A 27,179-nucleotide genomic window follows, 5' to 3' on the forward strand; every position below is an offset into this window, starting at 1 on the left:
CCGAGCCGGATGTGCCAAGATGGCGGCGGCCGGTGCTGGGGCCGTGAGGGGCGGCGGTGCCCGCGCCCGGTGCTGAGGGGCCTCGGCTGGCGGGAGGTGCCAGGTACCGCGGGGCGCGCCCCAGGGAGGGGCCGCGGGTCTCCCGGGTGAGCTGCGTGAGGAGCGCCGGGCCTGAGGCGCGGGCGCCGGTGTCCCCGGTGCCCACCCCGGCGTGCCTCAGCGTGGGCCTCAGGGCTGTGGCAGCGCAGGGAGCCGGCGGCTGCGGCGGCCCCGGGCTCGGGCCCCGGCCCCGGCTGGGGCGGGCTGTGGTGCCGCAAGGAGGGGCGAAGGCGCTGCCGCAGTGGCCGGGCTGCGCTGCCCGAGGGTTTTCCCGCAGGATTTGGGTCGCTCGGGGCGGTTCCGGGTGGGACGGGGACACTGCGGGGCTCCGGAGGTTATTCCGGGGTACGGGAGGGAGGAGGCTCCGTGTGATGTTGGCTCTCACGTATCCCCTGTGACAGCGCCCGGCGCTGGTCGCAGGTCAGGGGTGTTTTTCCGAGCTGTCAGGTGCCACAGGTCTGTGCAACTGGTGCTGACTCAGGAGCGCGGCTGCCCCAGGGCGCCGGGACCTGCCGGGGGGAAGAGCTGGTGCTCGGGCTCCTTTCAGGATAAACGGGAATGCTTTGTGCTGCTTCTGCGCTTGTGATTCCCAAAGAGCTGTTTTCGTGGAGTCACAGGCTGGTTTGGGTTGGAAAGGACCTTAAAAATCATCAAATTCCACCCCCTGCCATGGGCAGGGACCTTCCACTGTCCCAGGCTGCTCCAAGCCCTGTCCAGCCTGGCCTTGGACATTTCCAGGGGTCCAGGGGCAGCCCCAGCTTCTCTGGGAACTCCATTCCAGGGCCTCCCCACCCTCGCAGTGAAGGATTTCTTCCTGATTCCTGATTAAACCTGCCCTGTGCCTGTTTAAAGCCGTTCCCCCGTGTCCTGTTGCTGCATTTTAACAGGCTGACATTTGTAACTTCGGTTGCTGTTTAGGAAAAGCCCCGGTAGGAATCTGGCAGGGCCAGGGATGTTGTACAATGTGTTCAATCTGTCACCCACATGTGTGCAGATGTGCAGCTGTCTGCATGAGATAAAACTGAAAAAGTAGCTGCTGATTTTAAAAGCTGCAAATCTCATTTTCCAGCTGGTCCTGTATTTGAGATTGCAGTGGGTTGTGGTTTTATTTGGTCACTTTGTTCTTATTAGGAATCTGTGTATTTGAACACATTATTTATTCATGTGTGAGGATGAGAGTTAATGTTAGTCCTCTAACCTATTTTATGGGCACAGTTATTCTAGTTAAGAGTAATTTATTTAGATAGATTTGAATTAGTTGCCCCCAGAGAAGTTATTTCTTTATAGATGAAGCTGTTGAGCTCATCAGGTAAAATTAATTTTATGGCCTTGTCTTGAGGGTTTTAATCTTTTTTCCTCTTTGGCAGTGGTTTTTTTGGTACACCTGAAAACACCTTCTGCAGTTGTTCCTCCTTGTGACTCATGTTTTGCAGGCTGCTCTGCTTTATCAATTAATAAACCAGCTGGAAGTTAAGAATTTCCAAACCAGATAAAGCAGAGATGGATTGCTCTTAACTTGTGTAATTATTTCTAAATCCCTTAAAACCAGCATTTCTGTAAATCCTGGACGAGGCACAAGGGAGGGTCAGTAGCACTGAGTTATCTTCTGTTTAAACTACTTGACATGGGCACGTTCATTTTATTTGGACTCAGTTCCTCAAACCTTGCTTGTTTTTACTCCTGTGTGCAGTCTGTTAATATTAACTTGGCTTCTGAGGAAGCTGATCACTCATATTGAACCTCTGTCATGCACCATCAAAAAATTCTCTCAGGGGAAAGGCAAGTTCTGCCTCAAAGTAGGACTTTACACTTATTTTTATTAGCTAATCACTGGTGCCAGCTGTTACAAAAATATGGCAGAGTATTAGGATTTTATTTTTTTTTTTAATAAGACACTGCAAGGAGTAAAGTTCACATTAGACATTTGGAAGTGGGTATTTAAATTGGCTTTTGTGCTCAGCTGTATTTCAGAAACAACTTTCCTATGAAAAGCAGAGCTATTTAGTAGATGCCAATATTTTGTTTGGTGAAGTTTGTGCTTTCCAGAGCATAAATGGCAGATGGTTGAATGAACTTTTTTCCTCCCCAAGCCAAAGTGTTTTGCACAAACCCATGTGTTTATTTGGAGGGGAGAGAGGAGTTTTTTAAAAATCTGGTTTATGCAACAAAGAACATGATGAAGAAGAAATGGGGATGCCCAGAACAGCCGGAGGTTCCTTCAGCGTGTAGGAATTGGGGTGGGTATTTAGGCAGGATTTCCTGGAAACGTGGTTGGCAGCAAGGCTGGTGAGCATGGCCAGCTGGAAAACCTTCACCTCAGGGTTATTGGAACAGGAGAAAAGATTGCAAAGTCCTGAAACCTTTTTGTGAGTGTTCCTTGATGGAATTCAGCAGCTGGGCTTTAAGAGGAATGGTGAAGGCACATGCAAGTAATGAGTGAAACTGATGGAGCTCTGATGCTTCTGTTGAAATCTGGTTTGAGTGTCCTCCCCATCTTCATCAAACACAAATTTACAGAGTCTTAACTCTAGATATGACTCTGGAAAATATGGATATAGGGGAGAAATTGAGAGTCTCTGTTAACTCTGAAAAGGGACCTGGATTATTCATGGGGCTGTTGGAGAAGTTTTTCTTTAGGAGAAGTTTTATTGATTTCCAGTAAAGTCTGTGTGCTGTGGTACTGCCAGTGTGCTTTCTATTGGGATGTTTTAAGGTATAAATCTTCATGAAATACATGTAGTATTTTTGATAACAAGAAACCAGAAGTGCTTTCCTTTGGAACTTCTCTATAGCTAGTACAGTTTTGTCCTGATTACAAACATCTGACTTTTCTGGCTTCTCATTTTATTACTCTTATGACAAGATGCTGAATCTTAGAAGAACTCCAAATAAGAATTGCACAGCTTTTTTCTTTTATGAGCAGAAGTGCATCTGGCATGGAGCAATTGTTGTGGATACTTCACTGTGCATATTGTAAACAATATTTGTCGTGTACTGCGAGAAAAAATGCAGTTTTGCTACGCAGCATTCATCTGGAAGAGAGAATATTTGTGATGAAGATGCAATTGCCTTTCTCAAAATAAATAGCAATACTGTGCCACGCCGTGTTTTCTTGCTTGAACCAAAAGTGGACTGTTGAGGGTGATAACATCTGATGAATTTCTTCTTGTGATGCTTCTCATCTTACCCGTGAAAAGGTCCATTCAAATGGAGTGCCAGCACAGCAGGGCTGAAGATCATCTCTAACAGAATTAGAGTTAGATAATGACTTCTCAACTCTCCATAATTAAATCGAGCAGGGCATGGTTCTGCAGGCTCTGTTCCAGGCTGGTTGCTGTGCTGTCTGTCACGCATATTTTTGGGAAATGTAACAGTGGGATACCACTGAAGGGTCTGACACTAGTACAGGTCTGAACTGTGTTTCATTAGTCCTACTTGGATATATTTAATAGAATTGTTAAATAATGTGCGTTGATATCACACAGCCCTACACTTCATTAATGCCAGACTTGGCTTTAGAAATACAATGGAATGTGCCAGTTCCTTATGCATTCTGAAGAAAAGGGAGATATTTTCCACTTCAAAATTCTTCGAGTGATTTTGTTTCTAAAGTAAAAGTTACTTAAATGCTGCGCGTATGGTGGGAAAGGGAATTGACTTGTACCTGTGTTGTCTCAGCAGGGCAGAAGAAGAAACCTCTCTGCTGCCTCCGCGGGCGGTTTGTCACCGTGTGACCCTGCCTGAAGGCCACCATGCAGCAGCCACCGCAGCCCGTCCCTCCCGGGGCGGCTCCTCCTCCTCCCGCCGGCGTGGCTCGGAACATGTACTGGAGGAACAGCCCGCTGAGCAAACGGGCAAACGCCGCGGCTGCGCCGGTGCAGCCCGTGACTGACCCGTTTGCCTTCGGCAGACAACCCCCGCAGGGCTCCCCTTTGGATAATTCATCCAAGGGCAACGCCCCGGCGTTCCCGCAGCCGACCCTGGTGCATCCCCCGCCCGCCCGTGCCGGGGACAACCCTCATGGACCACACACGTCCCTGCCAGCTCCCGTGTCTCAGGCAGGGATAAGCAGCAGTACCTTTTCTAATGTTCCAGTTGCTCCTCCGTCCCTGGGGTACGTTATAAACAGTGCTGCAGATCCCAACGCCGACCTCGGACTCCGTGGGCCTGCAGTGCCCTTGCATTATAACCCAGGAGCAGCAGTGGAAAATTCTTTCAGTGTGCATCCTGGAATGGTGAATGCAGCCAACAAACCTGGAGCTAGGCAGGATGTTGGCAGAGATGCAAACGATGCACCTTCAGCACCCAACACGGCAGCACTCTTCCCAGCACCTCCCCAGCAGCCTGGCTCCCAGTGGAGGCCTGTCCCAGGGAATCTGCAGTCTCCAGTTGGGAATTTTGTGCCCTATCCTGAGCCGTCTCCCCAGACTGACGTTCATAACATTTCTCAGCCTTCTGTCAGCACTTCTCACCCTCCTCCACACACAAATGTCCCGCAGGGTCCTGGACACCAAGGCATTCCACAGAACATCCTGCAAGCGCCTTTATCCGCTGGCTGTGAGAAGAATGGCAAAAACGGCCCTGCAAACAGCAGTCACCTCATGAACAGCGTCCAGCCTGGAAATGTGTTTAGGCAGAGCACAGAAATGACTAACCCTTGGTTAAGCCAACCTTACCAGGAACAGTTTTACCCACAGCCACCGTTGCAAGATTCTGGTTTTGTCCTTCCCACAGCTCAGGAAAACAACCCCAAAAACCAGTCTCCAGCTATGTCTGAAACATCAAATAGGTCTGTTCCCACAGATCGAGATCCAGGAACTCTCTCCATGTTTTTCAAAGGGGATGAGGCAGAAAATGAAGAAATACTTTCATCTGAAAAGAATTACGTAATGGAGAAAACAGAATTTGATGCCTGTCAGCAGAATTCGGCCTCCCTGTATCACCAGCCAGTGCATCCTCAGCAGGTGGCAACCAATATTCTCTCTCAGGCACAGCTGGGTACAGGTTCAGCTGGTGAGATGGTACAGAAAGGAATGGATGTGCAGTACTTCCCTAAACTTGTCAGCCACCAGGATGCACAGGCTGCTAAGCACTCTCTGTTTGCTGCTGATGACAAGGCACTGATAGGCGACCCAGCTGCTGGGTCCCAGTATGAAAATGTGGAGAACCTGGAGTGCATCCAGAATCAGGAGGTGCTGCCAAGTGGACCACAGACCATCAGTGCTTCATCCCCTGCTGCCGATCCGTACAGGTACGGATCCTTCCCGGGGCAGATGCTTCCCAAGAACGCTGCTGTGAGCCACGCTGAAGGAGGACCAAACCTGGAGGCACCTGATTCCTTCCCTCACCCTGTGCGACCGGACAGTGTCTCTTCCAACTACAGCACCATCAGCCACAGGAGCACTTCCAGCTCAGCACGGCCCCCGGAGCAAGCCGGGACGTTCATCCAGCAGGAAATTGGGAAGCCTGAGGAGGAATCCTCTGCCAGCTTCTTCAAACAGATTGACTCCTCTCCTCTGGGAGGTGATTCAGGTGAGCTGAACCTGAGCAAGAGCTACCACGGCAATCTGTCCCAGCCTCCCACTCCAAGTCCTCCTAAGCCTACGGGAGTGTTTCAGACAAGTGCAAATAGTTCTTTTGAGCCTGTGAGGTCCCACGGAGTTGGTATAAAACCTGCAGAGATTGACCAAGCGAAGATGGTGGTTGAATTGAGAGAGAACCACTCAAACCAAAAGAATATCAAGAAGAACACAGCAGTGCCTGCTGCATCCCCTGGTAATCTTGAACAACCACCAGATAATCTGGAAACAATTTACATGCCTCAGGTACACCCAGGGCCTCTTGCAGGCGCTGGGGAAGCTGGAAATACGCTGCACTCTGGACCTGTTGTGGAAAATATACAATCAGTGTCTGAGAGGCGGTCCTCAACCAGAGCTCAGGGAGCAGTGAAGAAGTGTGATAGCCCAGCAACAACTTTATGGGCTCACAACGAGCTACCAAATTTTGGGGGAAATGTTCTCCTAGCTCCTGCTGCTCCTGCAGTCTATGTACCAGCCAAACAGACTGTGGAAATCATTCAACCACCAGAAGAAGGCCTGGCTAATCAGCAGCCATGTAAACCAGGGACTATTGCTGTGCAGGATGGAAATATAACCTTTGAAAATCTTGAGAATCCTCCCAAAATGGGAGAAGAGGAAGCACTTCAGTCTCAGGCAAGTTCTGGTTATGCAAGTTTATTGTCTTCTCCACCTACAGAGTCTTTGCAAAATCAGCCTATCCTGATTGCTCAGCCTAATCAAAGCTATAACTTGGCTCAGCCAATTAATTTTTCTATTTCTCTATCTAATCAGCTAAGCAGCAATGAAAACAATCAGCCAATGAAGGACTCTGGAGTTGGGGACAAGCCTGCGATGGGTCCCCAAACTTCACATGCTGGTGGGGAAAACATGCCATTACCCGTGATGCAAGTTGGATCTCTCTTAGTTAATGCACTTCCAAATACTAATCTGTTAAAACATAATTTATTACAAAGCCCTGTTAATTCTTCTGATGCTGCTTCTAATCAGCCTGCAAACTTGCTTATGAAAACTCCTCTTAATCTGACTCCAGAAGGGCAAAAGAATGTTAATATGGAAGGCCTTGTTCCTGAATTTGCTAGCAAGCCAGGGTCTAACTCATCTGTTTCTCCTGGGACAAATCTTCCCAGTGGAAGTGCAAGTGGCCCTGTTAATTCCATAGCCCAGGCTAATAATTCTGCAAATCAGTCAAGTAGCAAAGAAGCTGCTGGAGCTCTCGACTTCACAGTGTCACGGACGTTGGAGAAAAGCAGCACAAGTAATTCTGTCCAGGTGCACAATCAGTCACCCTCTGGTGCTCCAGTCCAACAGGCAGCCAGTGGTGCTGGTCAGGTGTGCCCTGAGGTGCCTGACAAGCGACATTTCTATCAACAGGTGACAAAAGATGTACAGCACCAGGCTGTAGCAGAGCGAGCTGCACAGGGAGCCCTGCCGCCCCAACCACAAATGCAAGCAGCCCAAATGCAGCCACCAACATCTGGGCAGTCCTCAGCTCCTCCAGACTCCCAGGTTTCCACAGGGGCTAAAGCCACGCAGCAGGGGGAGAACCAGGGGCTGGGTAACTGTGCCCAGCCTGGGGGGCAGGAGGCAGGTTCAGCCCAGCCAAGGTACGACCAGACGAGCCCCGGGAAGCAGCCGGTGTCAGAACAGCCTCCAGGTGCTCCAGCTGCCACAGCCCCTCCTGCCAGCACTGCTCAGGCAGTCCCACCCAACGGGCAGCAAGACCTGCAGCGTCCACCCCCTCCTCAGACCCCTCAGGAAGCCTTTGGTCCTCCCCAGAACCCTTACTACTACTACAGACATCCTTACGATGCTTACCAGGCCCCATATCCGCCACCTTATCCTGCAGACCCCAGGACAGCAGCTCACCTTTATTACATGGTAAGTTTTTATTTTTTCCCTTTTATCCCCCATTGTATCTATTATTAATTCTCTTTTTTGAGTTTATTTCAATGGTTGTGTCACGATCAGCATTCTGCAGAGCATTCATGTTAAGTGTTAAAATCCAGACAGCAATAACCAAACTGACACTGCAAAGATTATGGAAACTTAAAGTAGTTGCTGATACCAATTCCAGTTGGCACAGATGTCAGCTCACAGCAATTTGTTTGGTTCTTTGGACAAAGCTGGCAGTTGTAACTGGCTTGACTGTCCAGGTGCTCAAACTTGGTTCCTATCTGCCTCCTGAATTATTGATGGCTTAGTAGAGAGGTTGAAGTGCCTTTAGTCCCAGACATAATGGGGTTTTTTCCCTTAAGTTTAGGATATTAATAACTTGACTGTAACTTCTGCCACAAAAAAATAACGAAAGCTAAACTGTAGTTTATTAACATGCATCTCTTCATGTGTGACTGCTGTGGTGTGAATGGTGATGATTTTTGGTTGGAACTGTTAATTTTGGAGGTGTGAAGGCTCTTCCCTTGGCTGTGCTTTTGCAGGAGGACAGCTACGGGCAGTATGAGCCCCGGTACCGGCACTACGACAGCAGCAGCGCTGCCTACATGGAGCCCGGCAGTTATCGCTACCCCGAGCCTGAACGGCCCAGCTCCAGGGCCAGCCACTGCTCTGAGAGACCTTCCTCCAGGTGTGTCATCCCTACACCGAGATTTGGATGCCCCAAAGCAGGGAGTGCTGTGATGCCTGTCAAGGTTTTACAGCATAAAGCACAGGGAGGAATTCAAAACCTCTTTGTGCGCTGCCCTAGGGAGAGATGGTATCAAATGCCTTGTGTGGAAAGGATACAATTCCCCAGCCTTTTCTCCTGTTTGTTATTCCTTTCATTCAGTTCCTTAGGGGTTCTGCCAGGCAGGAAGTCACTGTGATAGCCTCAGTGGTGATGTTTGCTGTGAAAGAGCAGTGCAGGCCATGGGGTTATTAATCAATACTCATTTATTTTCTGCCTTGCACTTAGGCAGGGGCCCCTCGTTCTGTTAATGAATGGCACTTTTGCACGTTGGCTGGGGTTTGCCTTGCAAGCACCATGGATACACAGTGGCTCAGGTGCTCAGAAGAGCGTGGTGAGTCAGGTGACAACATCTTGGTGCTGTGTCAGGTCCATTTGTGTGACAATTCCCTCAGCTGTGGATCAGCTTTCCTCACAAAGCTCCCAGAATGTGGTCTGGGTGGCAGAGGTGCTGTGTGGGCATGTCACACCCACTCATTTCACTGCAGGTTTTGATTAGGGAAACTTAAAAGCCTTGATGTGTTTGATTAATACAAAATAAAGACATTTGAGAGAGGGGAACAATGTGTTCAGATGCTACATGAAAATGTTAAATGGTAGCAGGATTAAATCTCTACTCAAGCAAGAGGCAGCAAGTTACCTTGAAGAGATTGCTGCTTTCTGATGATAATTGTGTAAGTTATTTTATGAACTTCAAATCAGTAACAAAATGTTGCTGTTGTTATCTGCTGAGGGGTTTGCAGTTTCTAACAGAGAAACTCCTATTACCTGTCTGGAAATGATTAAACCCCTTGTAATGTTTGTCTGTTGTTGGTAGTTCACTCATGGAGCAGTGATCAAATTACAAATTACATTCTATTTACCATCTCCAGCAGATTATAGATGTATTTTGGTCTTGAGGAGAAGGAAACATTGGCTGTAGCTCCATGTGATAACATTTACCATTTTCTTAAATGAATTTAAGTGTGCTGTGAGCTCTTGAAATGAGATGATAACCTCTAGTAGCATTTCCTGGTGTGTACTCTCCTGAGGTACTATTTTTAGATAGGGGTTGAAGTTTCTGTCCGCGGCAGTGGGCAGATCAAAGCCTGGTAGAAGTGGCTGTGTCAGGACTGTCAGACAGGGACTGTGGTGTGGAGCTGCAGGGCAGCAGAGCTGTGCGTGTGTGTGTGAAACTGCCCTCAATGTGCACTGCTGGTGATGCAGCTCTGTAAACTCCACTTGGAGAAAGGAATGAGATCTCTCTGGAGGAGACTGGGGAGATTGGTTGGGTGGTTAAACCTGATCTGATAAGATCAGACCTCCTCCTCTGCAGAGTGAGTGCTGTGGTAGCAGACTTCCCACACTCCTGCACTCGCTGGGCCACTTTGGAGTTTGCACTCTCAGTTGTAGGACCAGTTGTAGGGAAAGGTGGAAGTTTCCATCACTCCACACTGGCATTAAATATCTTCACCTGCTGTGTGTGTGCACAGGTGTGTTTGTGAGATTAATGCACCTGTGTAGGTACAAACATACATGGATGTATACATATATATACATTTATGTGTATGCATGTGCATGTAGACACTGCATTTTTCATCTGAAATTCATCCTCTGTCTTTTTTTCAGAAATTCTAGGATGATGACCTGAAAATGTTGTATAATAAAGGCTCATGATATTTCAAATACTGACCATATTTTTCTTTTTTCATCAGAAGAAATCATCTTTTTCTATACACTGACTCTTACTTTGCTGTGTTGGTTTTAGCCAGGTTTTTGTGCTTGTTTGGACAATCATCTCTGTGAATGAATGTTTTCTTCGTTGTAAGCTGGATAATAAAACACTGTTAAATTTGGAGGAGCTATTATTTCTTAATGAATTGTTAAATTATCGACTTCTCTGTTGAGAAGGTTCAAAGAATGCTAATTATAGCAGTAGTTTTTGTGCTTAATTGTCTGTAAGTAATTAAACTTATCACCAAAGCAGTTTATAAAGCCTCTAAATTACTATATGCTGTGGGCTGTCAGCTTTTGATGGCACACAACAATTTAGTGGTATATTGGGTTGTAAAGTCTTAATTTTATGATTCCTTGGTTTCCTGGAAATGCATTAGTTTAACTATGAAACTTTGTCTAATCAATTGTGGCATATTTTTCCTACCTCCTGCTGAATTTAGAAGAGATTAAGGAGGAATAGCAACTTTTTTTTTATGCTTGTGTGCTTCCTTTTTTTCAGGCAAGGGTACCCAGAAGATTATTATGGAAAAAGTGGATGGAGTGATTATTATTCAGGCTATTACTCAAACTCCTATGATTATGGAGGTAAGGTGTCCAAAAGAACTCTGATTTTATTTTTTCCGTAGATTTTCCTGCCTTCAGCCTTCAGTTTGCCTTTCCTTTGTGCAAACACTCCATTGGAAGGGTACAGAACACTTTTGTTCCACATGTAGCCTTTCACTGGGGTGTGTCTTTGGTGTGTGACCCAAAGGCAAACCTGTCAAGTGAATTTTAGGTGGGTGTAAACAGAAGTTGACTCACAACTGGCTTTTGGCTTGGTCCGTCATTATCTGAGTGCTCACTGAGACATGCTGGCGTTGGGAGTGTGGAGGTAATTGCTTGTGTAGTGCCTGGGAGGGTTTTAAGCAACATCTGTCCACATCCTGAGATGTTTTGCTTGGCACTCTGCAGACTGATCACAGAGGTTCTGTTAATGTCCTGTGAACAAATAGTAGGATTGAGTTTTAAAGATGTTAGAAAAGATCTGATGGCAAACACTGACCCCCCCCCCCCCAAGAGTAACTAACTATAACAGCCATATTTCTCTGAAAGGTGTGAAATTGATTTTTAAACTTCTTCTAAAACTAAAACAGGAGTGGACATATTTATGTAGCTTTAAGTACATTGCTTTGGTTTTGCTCTGTGCTTCAGGACCAAACCAGCTTGTAATTAAAGAGAAAGGAGTAGAAAAAGACTATAGGCAAAAACTACCAATGTCTGAACCATTTCTTTTTCTTTTCCAAAGATCCAAGTCGCTGGGAACGATACCCATACGACCCCAGGTACAGAGACCCGAGAAGTTATGACCAGAGGTACTGGTATGATGCTGAACACAACCCTTATCAGAAGAGAGAAGCATATCCATATGGCAGCAGGTTTGTCCAGTCAATCCATGTTCTCCCTGTGTTCTTTCCACAGCTGGGGCAGCAGATTCTCTGGAGCAGACTATTAAAGTGCGGTGTTACACGTATTTCACAGCATTCCTGGTTCTTTCTGTGGCTTTAACCTAGGTCATTGAGGGAAACCAGATGAGCTGCCACATCACTCTGAGAGAAGGATTGAAGGTAGCAGCACTGGGTTTTAGACCAGTCGAACATTCTGTGGGTTTTTAGAACACACTCTGAGTATGATACTGGTCTTGATCTTGAGTGGTTGTTGTTAGGGCGGACACAACGTACAGAGGGGCATGATAGAATCTCTTCAGAAGGCTCTTTATCGTGGCAGCATGCTTTCTCTTATACAGTTTTTACAAACCTCAAGGTAACTTCTAATTGGTTAATAGCTTTTTTGTTAATTATTCTGTTGGTTAGTAAAAGGTATTTTACTTGTCTGTCAAATCTATCTGTTCTCGGATCATTTACATATTTTCTTTACTGATTCTCATGGGACAACTCCCTTGTTATTACAGGTGCACTTATTTTTCACCCTCAGAATAGATTGCTGTGTTAAAGGAACTTCTCATTCTTAAAATAGCTTCATATGTGAACTTAAAAATTGCTTGTTAGCAGCACTTAGAAGAAATGACAGGCCAGCTTTTTACCCTATTCCTACATGGAATAATCTGGATGAACTCCATGAAGGAATGCCAGTTTGTTTACTGTAACAACAACCTCAGTGTAGGCAGTGATTTAAGAGCCCTTCTGTGTCACTGGACAGACACGAAAAGATCACACTCACGCCGTCAAGTCGTGAGATGAGAAAAGAAGGACTTCTTTTTGGTTTGGGGTTTAAATAGGGTTTGGACTTTGACCAGTGATTGGGAGATGAGGCTGACACCTTTCTGACCCCATTGGTCAAACCAGAAGTCCATCAATTTGTCCTTCCCCCTGGAAAGGAATGTATTATTTACCAAACATCAGTCTTTGTTTAATGAGAACTCCGGTACAGAAATGTAAAAACATCAGAAGGCTGAAAAATCAGGGCGACACTTCCGACACGTGTGGAGTGAGATCCATTTTTCCTGACACTCCCCTCCCTCAGTCCCGTGGGTGTGTGAGCTGACTGCTGCTCTGTGTCCCCCTCAGGAGTGAGCGATACGAGGACAACTGGAGGTACGATCCCCGTTTCACCGGCAGCTTTGACGACGACTCAGAGCCACACAGGGATCCCTACGGGGACGACTTTGACCGGCGCAGCGTCCACAGCGAGCACTCCGGCCACAGCCTGCGCAGCTCCCGCAGCGTCCACAGCCACCACAGCAGCTTCAGCTCTCGCTCCCAGCAGGTGAGGTCCAGCTGCACACAACACCCTGACGCTCGTTCTCCTGGGGGTGGGTGAAGCATTAGAAAACAAGAAAATACGTCAGGGCTTAGCGTGGGGAGTGTGTGTTTTGAAAACTTTCGTAAGCTGAGGCTGTTTTGTGATGTAGTTTTGAACTTAGTGTTTGTCGCGGTTGTCAAGAGAACTTTAACCAAAATCAGCACTCAGCTATGCAAGTTGCCACACACAGAGAAATGGAAAATTTCCTCTACCGAATCCATTTGCTGTTTGTGAGAACGTTGCCTTCCCTGTGCTTGGCTGTAGTGGACAGTGTGCCTGGCTTTGTGACATGTCATTTTTCTCATCACAAGCTTGGCTGTGTTACTGAACTTGGGATGTATTAAAGGACTAACTCCATATTTGTATCATGTTATTTTGACTTTAAACGCAAAAGCCAAAGCTAACTGATTACTCATCCACTTACACCACAAATACAGATACCTGAAAACCTCAGAGAATATTTGACTAATTTTTGAGGGACGGTTTTTGCTCATGTGATGGGTCATTTTACCTATAGTTGGTTCACCATGTTTCTTGGAAGTTTAGGTACTTTTCCAGTCTGAATTCCAGTTCATTTAGTAATGTTTGAAGTAGTATTGGAAATCATTTAGGCATTAATCTTTAGGCGCCTGATGTATTTTGGCATTTGTTGGGATTTTTCAATTGGGATTTTCTGTTGCAGCAGAGGTGAACATTCATTCTGACCCACAGCTGGTGGTAACAGAACTCATGCCGTAATCTTAACTTTTCACACAAGCACATAGAAATTCTGTTGTGAGAGAACTGAACGTGCTTGGATGTGAACAGATCAAATGATGCTAAAAAACACTAGGGGAGAAGACAAAGAAAATTAATTTACCTGCACAGAAGGGCCTCACAGGGTGGCTTTCTGCAAGGCAGTGGTGCAGTAAGCCTGGTTCACAGAACAGAAGCTGTCAGGCAGGAATGCTCACAGTCTGCAGAGCTGCTTGCTCAGTGTAACTCCCAGCTAACCCTGACTAATCTGCTCTGCCTAGAGCCAGCTCTATAGGAGCAATCACGATCTAACGGGCAATGCCTACGAAACTCCTGCGCAGGCAGTCTCTCTCCACGCAGAGTATCCCTATGGAGGCTATGATCCCAGCTTTGATGGACAGCAGCCTTTCACAGACTATGGCTACCCTGCTGAAACAGCCTGGTCAGCTGTGGAGCAAGGTATGGACACACTGGGGAATGAGGGAATTGTGCTATAGAGACAAAACGGTTTTTCTGGAAAAGCTTTTCCAAAGCGTTGGTGTCTGTTTAGGTCTTTGAAGATGTGTTATGTGTTTGTACAGAGATGACCGGAATGTGTTTGATACAAACAATCAAAGCCTCTAGATTTTCAAGTTCTGGAGTCTAGTTTTGTTCTAGTTATTGCAAATCTTCAAGTTTGGGACTTTGGGGTTATAAAGGAAATGATTTTTTCTTACAAAATTCAGCCAAATTCAATAACAGGGTGTTTTCCACTAACACTGCAGGATTATCGAATTGGGTAAATACATCAGCAAGTTTACTTAGTTGCAGGACAGGTTACCTGTTCTTATTTTGTCTTTTCTCCCCGTTTCAGCACCTTTAAGGCCCTCAACACCTGAGAAATTTTCAGTGCCTCATATCTGTGCCAGGTTTGGGCCTGGGGGCTTCTTGATAAAAGCACTGCCAAACCTGCCTTCTGAGGGTCAGCCAGCTCTGGTTGAAATCCACAGCATGGAGGTAAAGTTTGAAAGGAAAAATGGGAAGTAATGGAATAAAGGTCTTTCTTTTGGAGGGGGAGTAGGGAACTTGAATCTATAACTTCCTGATTTCTCTTTTTTTTTTATGTCAGTGCATGTATCTTTATCTGTTTGGGCTGTAATGATAAGTAAAACAGTAAATTTGAAAGTTCCTTTCCTCTGGGAGATGACTTAGTCACAATGAGATCATCCAGCTCCTTATAATTTTGTTCAGGATGATGCACAGAGTAACTTGCATGTAAAGTAGATTTCATAATTTACCAGAATTGTGCAGGTTGTCACAAAGTCACCTTTTATGTTTTGCTTGAGAGGCTTGATTACACGATGAGTTATGTTCAGCTCTGGGGGTTTTATCTGTGAAAAGCAAAATTTAGAGTTGCAAGAATTTCTTATGGATTATATTTGTGTTTTAGACTATGTTACAACATTCTCCAGAGCAAGAAGAGATGAGAGCCTTTCCTGGTCCTCTTGCTAAGTATGTTCCTACGGTTTTCAGAAATAATTTTCATACATTCAGAAATTATTTCTTCATTGCAAAATTACAGGATTTAAACTGACTTAAAATATTTGTGGCTTTTCACCTGCTTAAATAATACATGAGCTTTAAATTAATTCCTCAGACTAATCACAAATAATGACCTGAATGTTTACTTTTGTCTCATTAAAAACTTTTTTTCTTTTTCTTTTTTTTTTTTTTTTTCAGGGATGAGACCCATAAAGTGGATGTTATTAATTTTGCACAAAGTAAAGCTGCACAGTGCTTTAAGAATGAAAATTTAATTGACAAAGAGTCTGCAAGTCTTCTTTGGGACTTTATTGTACTGTTGTGCAGGCAGAATGGGGTATGTATGTCTCACTGCTTGAGTTTTTATCTATCCTGAAGTATTTTGTACGCAAATAGTTTTTGTGCAAAGGTCAGGAATATGTGTTACAGTCACTGATCTTGGAATGTGTCACAGACTGGAGGAGTGTGTAAACTGGGCACTCATCCTCAGCTGCTCACAGGTGCTGATATTCACATGTTGCTGTTAAGTGCCAAATAAATGCAGGCAGTGTTGAAATAACAGATTTTTCTGTATTTGTTTTCTCTCCTCACGCACAGACTGTTGTGGGAACAGACCTGGCTGAACTTCTGCTCCGAGATCATAAAACAGTGTGGCTTCCTGGGAAGTCCCCTAATGAGGCAAATTTGATTGATTTCACTAATGAGGCTTTGGAACAAGTGGAAGAGGAATCTGGTGAAGCCCAGCTCTCATTTCTCACTGATAATCTTCTAACCACAGTTGACAGTTTTGAGAAGGAGACTGAGAGATTCAGGGAGTTGCTGCTTTATGGCCGTAAGAAAGTGAGTGCTTGTGCTGCTGCTTTTTTTTTTTTGCAACTTTTGTAGTAATATTTCATGGCACTGTATTACACTGACACAGAAATTTATACCCTACAGTTCATAACCTAAAGCATTATAATTGTGTGTTAGCTTTTATCTACACAAACATATTTTGATTAGATCACAAATTACTACTGTAAAACTGGTTTTTGTGAGTGATATGTGAAACTATTCCCAGGATACTAATTTGTGTCTTTATTAGGATGCTTTGGAGTCTGCCATGAAGCATGGTTTGTGGGGTCATGCTCTACTCCTTGCCAGCAAAATGGACAGCAGGACACATGCAAGGGTGATGACCAGGTACTGGGCTACTTTTTGATTAGTGAAATTTGGCTGCCTGTTCTGCTAATGTGGTGGAGAATGTCAAAATCGTGGGTTATCCACAGTGGTTCATGCAAGATTTATGCTTTAGTTTTACCTGTGTGTTTATTTGTTGGTTGTTACTTTTTATTCTGGGGCCTTCTGGCTATGAATTTAAACCTGAGAAGTTGTTCTCTGCCACCTGATCCATTTAAGGAGTATTTGAACAATGTCATCTGTGGCCTTGCTTGGAAAAAGCTGCAATGTTGTAAAAGTCAACTGGCTTGGGGACAATCCAGAGATTTTCCTAGTTTGGACTGGCTGATGTTAGAGTGTCAGAACCAGTTCACTGGGAATGTTTTACTTGTGAACATTATCCACTGGGTAATTTCCTCTTCAGTGTAGTATTTTCACACAGCACTTCCTTCTCTTGAGCTAGGTTAGATTAATTGCCACTGAGAGCTGAAGTACATTTTGACTGCTTACCCCACGTTTGTTTTTTGTTTTTCTCTGCAATGTCTCTGTAGATTTGCCAACAGTCTCCCAATTAATGACCCTCTGCAGACTGTTTACCAGCTCATGTCTGGAAGGATGCCAGCTGCATCCACGGTAAGATTCACTGGGAGCTGCAGGGAGTAGTGGAGTTCCCAGCAAAAATCTTTCCCAGAATGTCAGAGAAATTGTTTTGATCCTTTTTAGGTTGAACCACTTACCCATGCAGAGCTCCAGTCACTGATTTGACCTAGTAATTCTTCTCATTTTAGTGCTGTGGAGATGAGAAATGGGGAGACTGGAGGCCTCATCTCGCAATGGTGTTATCCAACTTGACCAATAATGTGGACTTGGAATCCAGGACCATTGCTACCATGGGAGACACTCTTGGTAACTCTTGGGGAAATGGACAGGGTGATGACTGAAAGAAAAGCTCTGATTGCTCAGCCTATTTTTTTTTTTTTTGAAAACAGGGAATTTCTTTATAAAATATAAAGTGGAGCCGTTTTATATGGGCTTCTCTCTATTGTGAAGGCATTTGAGTGCAAAGCCAAACAATACAGGACACTGAATATGCCGCTGAAATATCCTGAGCTCTGTTCTTTATTTCTCTACAGCTTCTAAAGGCCTGCTGGATGCTGCTCATTTTTGTTATCTTATGGCCCAAGTTGGGTTTGGAGTTTACACAAGGAAGACAACAAAGCTTGTCCTAATTGGATCAAATCACAGGTTTGGCTTTTCTTTTTTAAATGCAACTTTCTCAATGCAAAAAATGAAAGACTAAATTACACTGTTCCCCTTATCCTCACTAGATGATTTTGAGATAACTATTTCATGTCCTGTCTAGTAGAAGCTGTTGATATTTTTGTCTAACAGAGCTGTGTGTCTGGCATTGACAGAGCTGTGTTTATTGTCAGCTCAAATAATATTTTTCTTCTATTTGAAACAGCTTGCCATTTTTAAAGTTTGCCACCAATGAAGCCATTCAAAGAACAGAAGCCTATGAATATGCACAGTCACTAGGAAGTCAGCCTGGCTGCTTGCCCAATTTCCAGGTGAGGAGCTGTTCCTGTTTTGGTTTAGTTTCTGTTTTGGCAGATTTCATGCTTTTAATCTCTCATGTGCTGTAGTCAGTGTGGCAAATATTTACTCTGCTATAACATGAAATATTCATGGATAGTAATGCCATATAGCTGTTTTCCTGTTGTCATTTCATTTTCACTTTTTTCATCTCTACATCCTTCTGAATTTTAACTTTATAAATTGTAATTCTGTTTTCCTAAAGAAAAATCCAGCAAAGTTTGCTGGCACTAGCTGTAGATAAATAAACTTCCACTGGATCTGTTAGGTGGAAGAGGAGAATTGAATGTTTTTTTCCTTTAATTTTAGATGTGATGGTGAGATATCTGAGCTTTCAGCTGAAATGTCAGCCTGCCTTGTATTTGTTACCACCCAGAGTGTTGTGATCACTTGGTTTATTTGTCCTGCTTGCCTCCCCAGGTTTTCAAGTTCATCTATGCCTGTCGTCTGGCTGAGATGGGCCTTGCTGCCCAGGCTTTCCACTACTGTGAGGTGATTTCCAGAACTGTCCTCAAAGATCCACATTACTATTCCCCTGTGCTGATTGGGCAGCTAATCCAGGTAACATGAAGGAAGAGTGAAGTGTTTGTGGCTGGATGTTGGTAGGTGGGAAGCTGATGAACTCATCTTTTTCAATGCTTCCTTTCCTCAGATGTCATCCCAGCTACGCCTGTTTGACCCTCAGATAAAAGAAAAACCAGAACAGGAATCTTTTATTGAACCCTCCTGGTTAGTGACACTTCGACATGTGGATGGACAGATCAAGGTATGGTGTGTGTTTTTCAGCATGAATTATTCCCTTTAAAAGATTGGTGTAAATCCAGTTATTAAAATGGTTTTGTTTAATCACAGCAACATGGGAAGTGACCTTATGTATTCATGTCCTCAGTTGCAAAAGTTGTGGTGTAAACCAAGTGAATTTACAACACTTTAGTGCCCTGAGATTCAGTACAGAATAATTAAAGTTATAGGAGACAGGGTTTTGTCAATACCATAATGCAAGGAGAATTGCAAGACTCATTAGGTTGCAGTGATCAGGGGATCTGCTTGCCATAAAAATATCGTGGTGTTGCTAGATTATAACAGAGTGGAAATAATTATAATTAACAAATAAATTATAATTAATAATAAATATAATTAATAATTAATTATAATTAATAAATAAACCCTTTAAATTATTGATTGATCATGGCTTATGAATGACTGACAACTCGGGGGTTTTTTGACCGAACACTAAAAAACTGTTTTCACACCTAACATTTCTTTTGCTCTATGTTCCCTTGGTTATGGATTGAATGTCTGGTACAGATCAGTTAATAATATCTTGGTTTTTCCTGCAGGAGGGTGCAATAGCCTACACCACAGACAGGTCCACTCCCCCTCCCTACGAATGCAGCACTCCCAGCTCTGAACTGGACCGTGCCAGTCAGTGTGACGGGGGAGGTGGCCGTGACGTGGGGCCAGGTGCTGAAAATCCCTTACTGGCATCCTTGTTACCCAATATGGCTCAACAGATGCAGAGCGTGCAGCTGATGCCTTCAGGTTGGTGTTTCATATCCTTTATGACAGAGAGAGAGCAAAGGTTTTGGGTTTCTGATACAAGAAACCACTTAAGAGGCTGGTTGGAACAGGGAGGTTTCACTTCTGCATTGTGTCATTCATAGGGTAAAAGGTTCATACTGGGATTTCTGTTTAACTCTTAACTCTGCTTTTTTTTTTTTTTTTTTCATGCTGCAGTACCTCAGGCTGTCCTTGATGGCTCAGCTGCCATGATTCCTCCTGGTGACCAGGGAAGTGTCCCCTTCTACCCAGTGGCTCCTCAGCCTCTTGGCCCAGGACCTGGCTTTGCACCTCAAGGATTTTCAAATCCCTATGGAACTGAACCATCCCCACTATACTTAGGGTCAACAGTACCCCCAGGAGGGCCACCACAAGAAGTGGAGCCACAGCCAGAAGAGCAGAAAAACCTGGAAACAGGTCTGGGATCTTAACAAACATCTTTCCTTCCTTAGAAAGGGAATGAAGTGTTTCAGGGAATAATTCAAAATATCTCAGTATTTAAAAAACAGTCATGTTTTGGGTAATGAAATTTAAAACCACCACGTAATGGTATAGAAACATCTATAAAAGTTGAAATATTCATTCTTCCTTTTTGGCTCATTATAAAAGAGAGGTCAGACTCAGCAGATCATGGTTTAGACCTTGACAGATAGTCCCTGAGTGCAGTGAGGTTGGCAGTTCTCTTTCCAAGGAATATCAGGGATTTCTGGACATGAGTTTCTAGGACCCTGGTAAGTTTTAACTCTGTGACAGCAGAGCCTGATACATGTGGAGAGAAAGAAACATAAGCCTGGCAGAGTTTGAGATGTGAGGAACCTTTAACTGCTCCATCCCTTAGCCTGCTCTGGCCTGTGTTTAGACCAAACACAAACCCAGATAAGAGACAAAAATAAAATCACAGCAATTGCAGCTCTCATTCTTTAAAAGACCAGGTTCTCTCTAGCACAAAACTCATAACTGGTGAAAACTTTTGCCTTAAAACTATTGTGTGGCCTGGGGGCTTTGGTGTTTATTGTTGGGGTTTTTGTTGGTATGTGTCCCTGCTAACGTAATCTAATTTTTTTTTTAAGGAATGCAGAGAATTGCCCCGGAGTCTCCTTCACAAAACTCCTTCCCTGAACAGAGAGAGGATGATTTCTATGGCAGAATGGCTAACATGGTATTGTTATTTCACACATCTCTTCAGCTGCATTGCAGCACAATGCAAACACAAGATGTTTTTGGGGCTCTGTATTGCTCTTCAGCAAGACTTGAAGCTTGGTTTTTAGAAGCCCCCAAAGAACCAGATTAAATGTCTTTGTGTGGAAATTCTTGATAAAAAATTAATGCTGTGTCAGATATTTATCCTACTTGTTTATTATGCATTGATGTCCTGGCCTTATATCCAACCAGGCACAAAGATAAAGATCCATCTTCAGGTTTATTTTGTATGAACTTTAAATCTGTTCTGTTTATGGATTTTTCAAAGAAGGAGGTTTTTTAGCAAGATGAAATGTGATCCATCACTGCAGCAGTGACAATTTTGTGCTTTCCTATGCATTTATCACCCAGGGCTATGGGAGAAGATCCCGAACAACCTCAGAGTCCTCTGCTCATTCTGTGGGACGAGAGAGATCCAACTCTGCAGCAAAGCAGCCCTCTCCTCCTCCCTCTGCTCCTGCAGGGAAAGAGACTAAAAAAGAAACAAAAAAGGAGGCAGCACCTAGAAAGGTAAACTTTCTTAGAAAGGTACCTACAGCTGGAGGAAATTCGTTGGTAAATATGGTTACTCCTGGTCCACAGTATTTAAGAAGTCCTGACGAAAGTGTTCATTTCTACTCATTAGTTGCAACTCTGGGCTCAGAGTTGAAGTCCCTAACAGAAAATGTGTTGTTGCATGAAAGTTTGCTTTAACTTGCCTGTGGAGTGAGGCAGGAATCAACTGAGAGGGAGAGAATTAACTGAGTCGATTTAATTTGTTTTTAGACTGGTGGAACCTGGTTTCGCTGGCTGATGGGAAAAGGAAAGAATGAGGCTCACCTGCCAGATGACAAGAATAAATCAGTAAGGCCCCAAAAACCTTTAGACACTTGAATTTGTTCTTAATGTTCTCCTGGATGACAGATGAACATTGTTTTGATGAGCAAACAAATGATTGTAAAACTTTGAAGATTTTTCTTATTCTATGACCAGCTTTCTTAAAAAGATAGTTAGGTTATTTTAAACTTTTGTAGCAGCTTGCTTTGAGCTCTTTGTTTTTGACTGTGATTTTCTTTTAGATTGTTTGGGATGAGCAGAAACAACGTTGGGTTAATCTGGATGAACCAGAAGAAGAGGTAAAAATCTGAGTCCTCATGATTTCTCCAAGTGGAAAACAAATATCTGTACTTGGCACACAGTTTTCTTTAATCTATTATTGTGTCTTAAGAGATCTGCTTTTTACTGAATTTGGATTAAAACGTGCAACATCAGTCAATGATGTGATTGGATTTTTTTTTGTCTCCCTGCAGAGTAAACCTCCTCCACCACCTCCAACAGGATTTCCTAAAGCTGCTCAGGCTGCTGCTCCCCCTGGGCCTGGAGGCCCACCTGGTGCTTCTGTCAATGTGTTCTCCAGGAGAGCAGGTAACAGCCAGCACAGAGATTTGAAGACTTTCCCCTGCATAAAATATGAATGCAGCAGTCCTGACTTTCCCTGGGTTGTTTGGGAATAGGTGGAGGCTCAGTGGAGCTGTGGCTGTTGCTGGCTTTGCTCCTCCTGCCCAGCTCCTGCACTGCTGTCACAGTATCATGACTTGGATATTACTGTTTGTATCCCTGGAGTGTTATTTCCTGATCCTGAAAGATGCTTTAACCAGCAGACTGTTCCAAGTAGACACAGACATGATAAACACAAGGGTTATTTCTGTTTTTCTGCATGTTTCTGGTTTAGCTGGGAGCAGAGCCCGCTATGTGGATGTCCTGAATCCAGGAGGAACCAAGGCAAGTGGTGCTGTTCCTGCACCATCAGACCTGTTTGCCCCCCTGGCACCAATGCCCATTCCTGCCAACGTGTTTGTTCCAAACTCAGGTGTGTGGACAGGGTTGTGGGGAGGTTTTATGGCTGTTTATGGGGGGGTGTTTGGCTAAATCCTATTTGCTCTGTAGTTCCAGGGGAATCCCAGCCCATGGAAGGGAGTGGAGCAACAGAGCACACACCAGCTGCAAACCAAACCAACACAGACCCTGCTGCAGCTGCAGAGCCAGAGGTGGGTTTGAAGGAAAGCCTTGCAGACAGAACCCAAAGTTCTGATTAAAACCCCCTCACGATTCTGAGCAGCAGTTTCACAGCCACAGTACTTAAAGCACAATGTTCTTGTAGGGTTTGTGGTTTAATGTTTTACTGAAAGAACAGGAGAAGAGAAATGCAAGTGGAAATGGAAGTGGGGGGTTGCATTTCCTAATTTGGCAGGGCTGCAGCTTCCATGGGTGCAGGAAGGGGACCAAGAACATGGGGAAAGTCTTACACTGCATTTTACACCTGCCTGATGTGCTGTGACATTGTTGTGCCTCAGTGGGATCTCTAAGGGAAATGTGGAATAGCCTCCTAGTAATGATGATAAACACAAGTGCCTTGTTTTTCTTCAGTACTTAAACCCTGCAGCCCTTCCTCCTGGATCTGGACTTCATGCTCCTAACCCCGATGGCTCCCAGTCAGGCGAGGTAAGGCTTGATGCAAAATATTTAATTAATGACTTTTTACAGTTAATTGTAGTGGTCTTACAGTGGGTCATCTAAAACAACAAGTAACTGATTCAGTTGCTGATAAATAGCCAAGATGTGATATGACTGCCTCCAGAATTATACAGAAAAGTCCTCTAAGGCCATATGAGAAGTTCAGCCTCCATGTCCTACATTCTGTGATCTCCTTTTCCTACATAAGTACTTTTAAAAGCCTTTTTCAGAGTAAAATGTCAGTAGCAGTTGAAGGATCTCTTCTTGCCTCCATGCATGCATATAATTTCACTAATATTAAGTGCAAGACACAAGAAGAACAAGTTGCTGTGTGCCAGGCAGAGTAACATGACCTTTGTTCCTACTAAATGTTTTCTATACCTACATAATTCCGTGCTTTAAGAAGTCCTTTTGATTTAAACTAACTTCTGGCTTTACATTTGTTTTTGTTTTATTTTTTTAACTTGAAGTTGGTTTAACCTTTGGCAGTGAGACTTTTGACAATGAAATAAAACAACTGAAAGCTTGGGGCAGTGACATGCATGACGACTTTTTTTATTTGTGTTTTTTTGTATTTGTGTGTTCTTGCTGTTTTGTAGCTTTCGCGCTCTAGTTCAATGAGTTCATTATCACGTGAAGTAAGCCAGCATTTTAATCAGGTACATGTGGCTGGCCATTCTCATTTATGTTAACTTATTTACTTTCCCCCCTCCCCTCTTTGTTTTGCATCTGCTCAAATACTAATGCTACTTTTAGTCATTTCCTCCTCATTTCACAGAAATATCATTAAAAGTAGATCATGATGTAGTGTTCCTTTTTACACTCAAACAGGGTCTTCAGTTTTGTGTATTTATGAGAGTGCATGTAATCCAAGCATGCTTTTTTATTTATGTTCCTAAGAGATTCACATAATTTCATCATCTGTTTGCTGAGATACTAAAGAAATCAGTTGATTTTAAACAAAACAATCCTCCAACGAAACCAAACAAACCTCCTAAAAAGACTCAATACAAGCAAAACTTGGTCATTCTGCTGCTGCCAGTCTCAAATTGGTAATAAACCATCTGCAAAAGTCCCTGTAGGAATTAAAGGAATGCTTCATCTCTGCTGGAAGTTCCAGAGCTGTGGGGTCACCACAAAGGGGTGACACAAACCTGTCTGATATTTCTTAGTCAAGCAAAACCTGACATAGAATGTTTATTTTGGGGCAAGTGCTGAGGTGTACTAACAAAGGCAGAAGGTACTAATTGAGTGGAGTTGCACTGGTGTCCTGTGTTGGTTTTGCATGCTTTGGACCTGCTATTTGCAGTTGATGCATGTGACATTGTTTGGCCAAATCCTACATTAAGCCAGCCCCGTTCTCGATCTGGATGCAAACTGTACCAGCACTCTGGAGTTGTTCCAATAAGCTGCACTCTCCATGTTGTTGGCATTATTCCTGTGAATATTTGCTCTGTATAACTTAGCAGACCACGTTTGAGAGGCACTGGAGTGCCTCTCTGCCCTTGTCTAATTCCAGTGTTTTCTCTTCCCAGCCTGCCACTGTTCCACCCTCGGGGGCACCTTCAGCAGGAGCAGTACCGTTCTACAACCCCTCTCAATTTGCACAAGTGAGTGAAAGCCTCATCTTTCCTTTTCCTTATCCCTATTATCCAACATCACCCAGAGAAGCTGTGGCTGCCCCGTCCCTGGAAGTGTCCAAGGCCAGGCTGGACAGGTTTCAGAGCAGTCTGGGATAGTGGAAGGTGTCCCTGCCCATGGCAGAGGGTAGAATGGGATGTCCTTTAAAGTCCCTTCTGACCCAAACCAGTCTGATTCTATACTTTGAACAAAACATGATTTTGTGCTTTGCCAGCTTAATCTGGGTTGTTGCACACAGAGTGTTAAATGTACACAAAGATCAGTCTGGCGCCTGTTCAATTTAACAAGTTTCCATTCAAAATTTTGTTCCTGATTTTTTCAGTTTTGTCTCCTACATTACACTTTTACAGAACATTTTGTTTATTCCTGGTTTTTTTTTAGTCTCCTGCAGCCACTGGAAGCTCAAGACTGGGAAGAATTGGACAGAGGAAGTATCCGACATTGAAGTAGAACACAATGGCTTTGTTTTTGGAGTCCTTACTCATGTTCTGAGTATGCAAAGAGCTATTCAGCCTTATGGCACGTGGGGTCAGCTGCAGTTGACATGACAGAAATCTCATGATCGGTGATGTCTTTCATGCTTGCACCTCATCTACGCAAACCATTACCAAACATGAAATATATGTAACTTTTCCTTTTCAAAACCTGGCTAGAAATAGCTTTGCTGTGATAAAGAATAGACACAAGAGAGGAAATAGTTGCTGTCTGTTACAAAACCTGTTTGTAAATTGCATAGGCAATTTATTCCTTAAGTTTATTTTAGACCTTTACTAGCGAGACCTTCCGAGACATAGTTTCAGGGATTCCTTAATTTCTGAAGGATGCTCCCCTCCCAGCAAGGGGAAAAAAAAAAAAACAAAACAAACAAGAAAACATGTCCACATTGTAAGATAACACTGTGGCCTTAAGAGGACCATGCACAATCGTGATGCTTTCAGCCAGAGTGTGGAACCAGAGATGTTCCCCTGGGAGAGGCTCACCCAGGAGCTGCCTCGTGCTGGTTTGGTTTTTGGGAGGCGGGAGGGGGCCACAGCTCATCCAAATAAATCGACCTGTATTGAATGAAAACTGTGACTGTAATCTAATCCTGATTTGATTTGGATCTTTCCTAGTCTGTATGTAGTTCGTGGTTTTAGACTACCTGTAAAGCCAAGTGTATAGTGGGAAGGAGCTCTGTATCATAGCCAACGCTGTTCTCTTGACGAGTGAGTGTTTGTTTAAGTGCAATACGGTTACTTTGCTTTCTCTCGAACTGCTGGCACTCTGCAGCTGGGGGGTAACAGCTTGAAAGTTGTTTATTTTTTTCCTTTTGGGAGTGCCAGAATCAGTGTAATAATCCGCTCTGGAATCTCCCTTACTAAAATAACCAAGGTCTTAAATAGCTAACAGCTAAATTTCGTACTAAAAGTAGATGGATTAGACCTCTGTGGATGGACTTTAAAATCTTTAGTTTTAATATAGGAAATCTTGAAAACCATGGTATGCAGCGTTTATATTCACTGAAGAATCTGAATTATCTGCAAAGAGAGAAATAAACTTTAAATATTTATTTAATCATTAGGCCATATTTTATTTAGAACTTGCCACCAAAATATTTGATTTTACTTGAATTTCTGCCCAGGAGTAGAAGTAATATGAATGTGAAATTGCCAGTATTTGTCCCCAACTGTTGTTTTATTTTTCTTTTCCTGAATAACACCACTTTTCTAAGATTGGGATAGCCTTATGTATGTCCCAAAAGGTTTGTATGCAGCCCAAGTAAAACACTATTTGGGGGGATTAGAAAACCTTTGTGTGCTGGTCCATTCTCAATTCCAGACATGGACAGCAGCAGTCAGTGTGGTTTACTTTTCTATAATTGAAACCTAATCAAGACACTTGGCTTTCCTCTAGTCCAGCCAGGCTGCTGATTATTTTCTCCTTTCAGTAGAGACTGCCAAACGACTTCATTCAAGGAGGCTCCCTCTGAGCTGGGAGTGGCTGTCTTTCCTAAGTGTAAGATTTGACACTGTAAATTCTTAAATAAAATATTTTGCGCTCTGGAGCACTTTCACATTTTACTTTTCTTCTTGTGGTTATTGCTTTAGTGAGATGCGTGGAGGAAATTCTCTTGTTTGTCTGGGAGTGATCTGTGTGAGGAAAGGCAGCCTGAAGTGTTTGGTGTTTGGAAGGGCTTCATCGGAGCAGGTTTAGACGCGATCGATATAGGGAAAGAAATCCTTCCCTAGGAGGGTGAAGAGGCTCTGGCACAGATTGCCCAGAGAAGCTGTTGCTGCCCCATCCCTGGAAGTGTCCAAAGACAGGCTGGACAGGGCTTGGAGCACGTGGAAAGTTTCCCTGTCCATGGCGAAGGTTGGAAACTGGGTGATCTTCACGATCTGTGATTCTGTGATCAGTGTTTTGAA

At 44.0% G+C, this 27,179-nt stretch overlaps 1 protein-coding gene across 3 annotated transcripts; it reads left to right on the top strand.

Annotated features, from left to right (window-relative positions):
- SEC16A (SEC16 homolog A, endoplasmic reticulum export factor) lies at nt 1-26,834 on the top strand. 3 transcript variants are annotated; one of them, XM_066201343.1, is made up of 32 exons: nt 1-103; nt 3,778-6,311; nt 7,050-7,556; nt 8,087-8,259; nt 10,574-10,659; nt 11,360-11,489; nt 12,639-12,837; nt 13,890-14,067; nt 14,462-14,604; nt 15,038-15,099; nt 15,328-15,466; nt 15,727-15,969; nt 16,211-16,308; nt 16,836-16,917; nt 17,073-17,190; nt 17,418-17,529; nt 17,750-17,855; nt 18,301-18,441; nt 18,533-18,646; nt 19,221-19,422; nt 19,618-19,857; nt 20,511-20,599; nt 20,992-21,150; nt 21,406-21,483; nt 21,699-21,755; nt 21,930-22,044; nt 22,352-22,489; nt 22,567-22,667; nt 23,047-23,121; nt 23,733-23,792; nt 24,669-24,743; nt 25,156-26,834. In XM_066201343.1, exons 2-32 carry the CDS (start codon nt 3,852-3,854, stop codon nt 25,222-25,224), a joined length of 6,549 nt encoding a protein of 2,182 aa, XP_066057440.1. In that variant the 5' UTR covers nt 1-103; nt 3,778-3,851; the 3' UTR covers nt 25,225-26,834. The 3 variants fall into 3 exon arrangements, with proteins under 3 accessions (XP_066057440.1, XP_066057439.1, XP_066057438.1); XM_066201342.1 differs by having other exon boundaries at nt 3,778-7,556; nt 8,114-8,259; XM_066201341.1 differs by having other exon boundaries at nt 3,781-7,556.
- The last annotated feature ends 345 nt before the right edge of the window (nt 26,835-27,179 follow it).

This window comes from Chamaea fasciata, unplaced genomic scaffold, assembly GCF_029207755.1.
Source record: "Chamaea fasciata isolate MVZ Bird 193981 ecotype frontalis unplaced genomic scaffold, bChaFas1.0.hap1 SCAF_20, whole genome shotgun sequence".
NCBI lineage: Eukaryota > Metazoa > Chordata > Aves > Passeriformes > Sylviidae > Chamaea > Chamaea fasciata.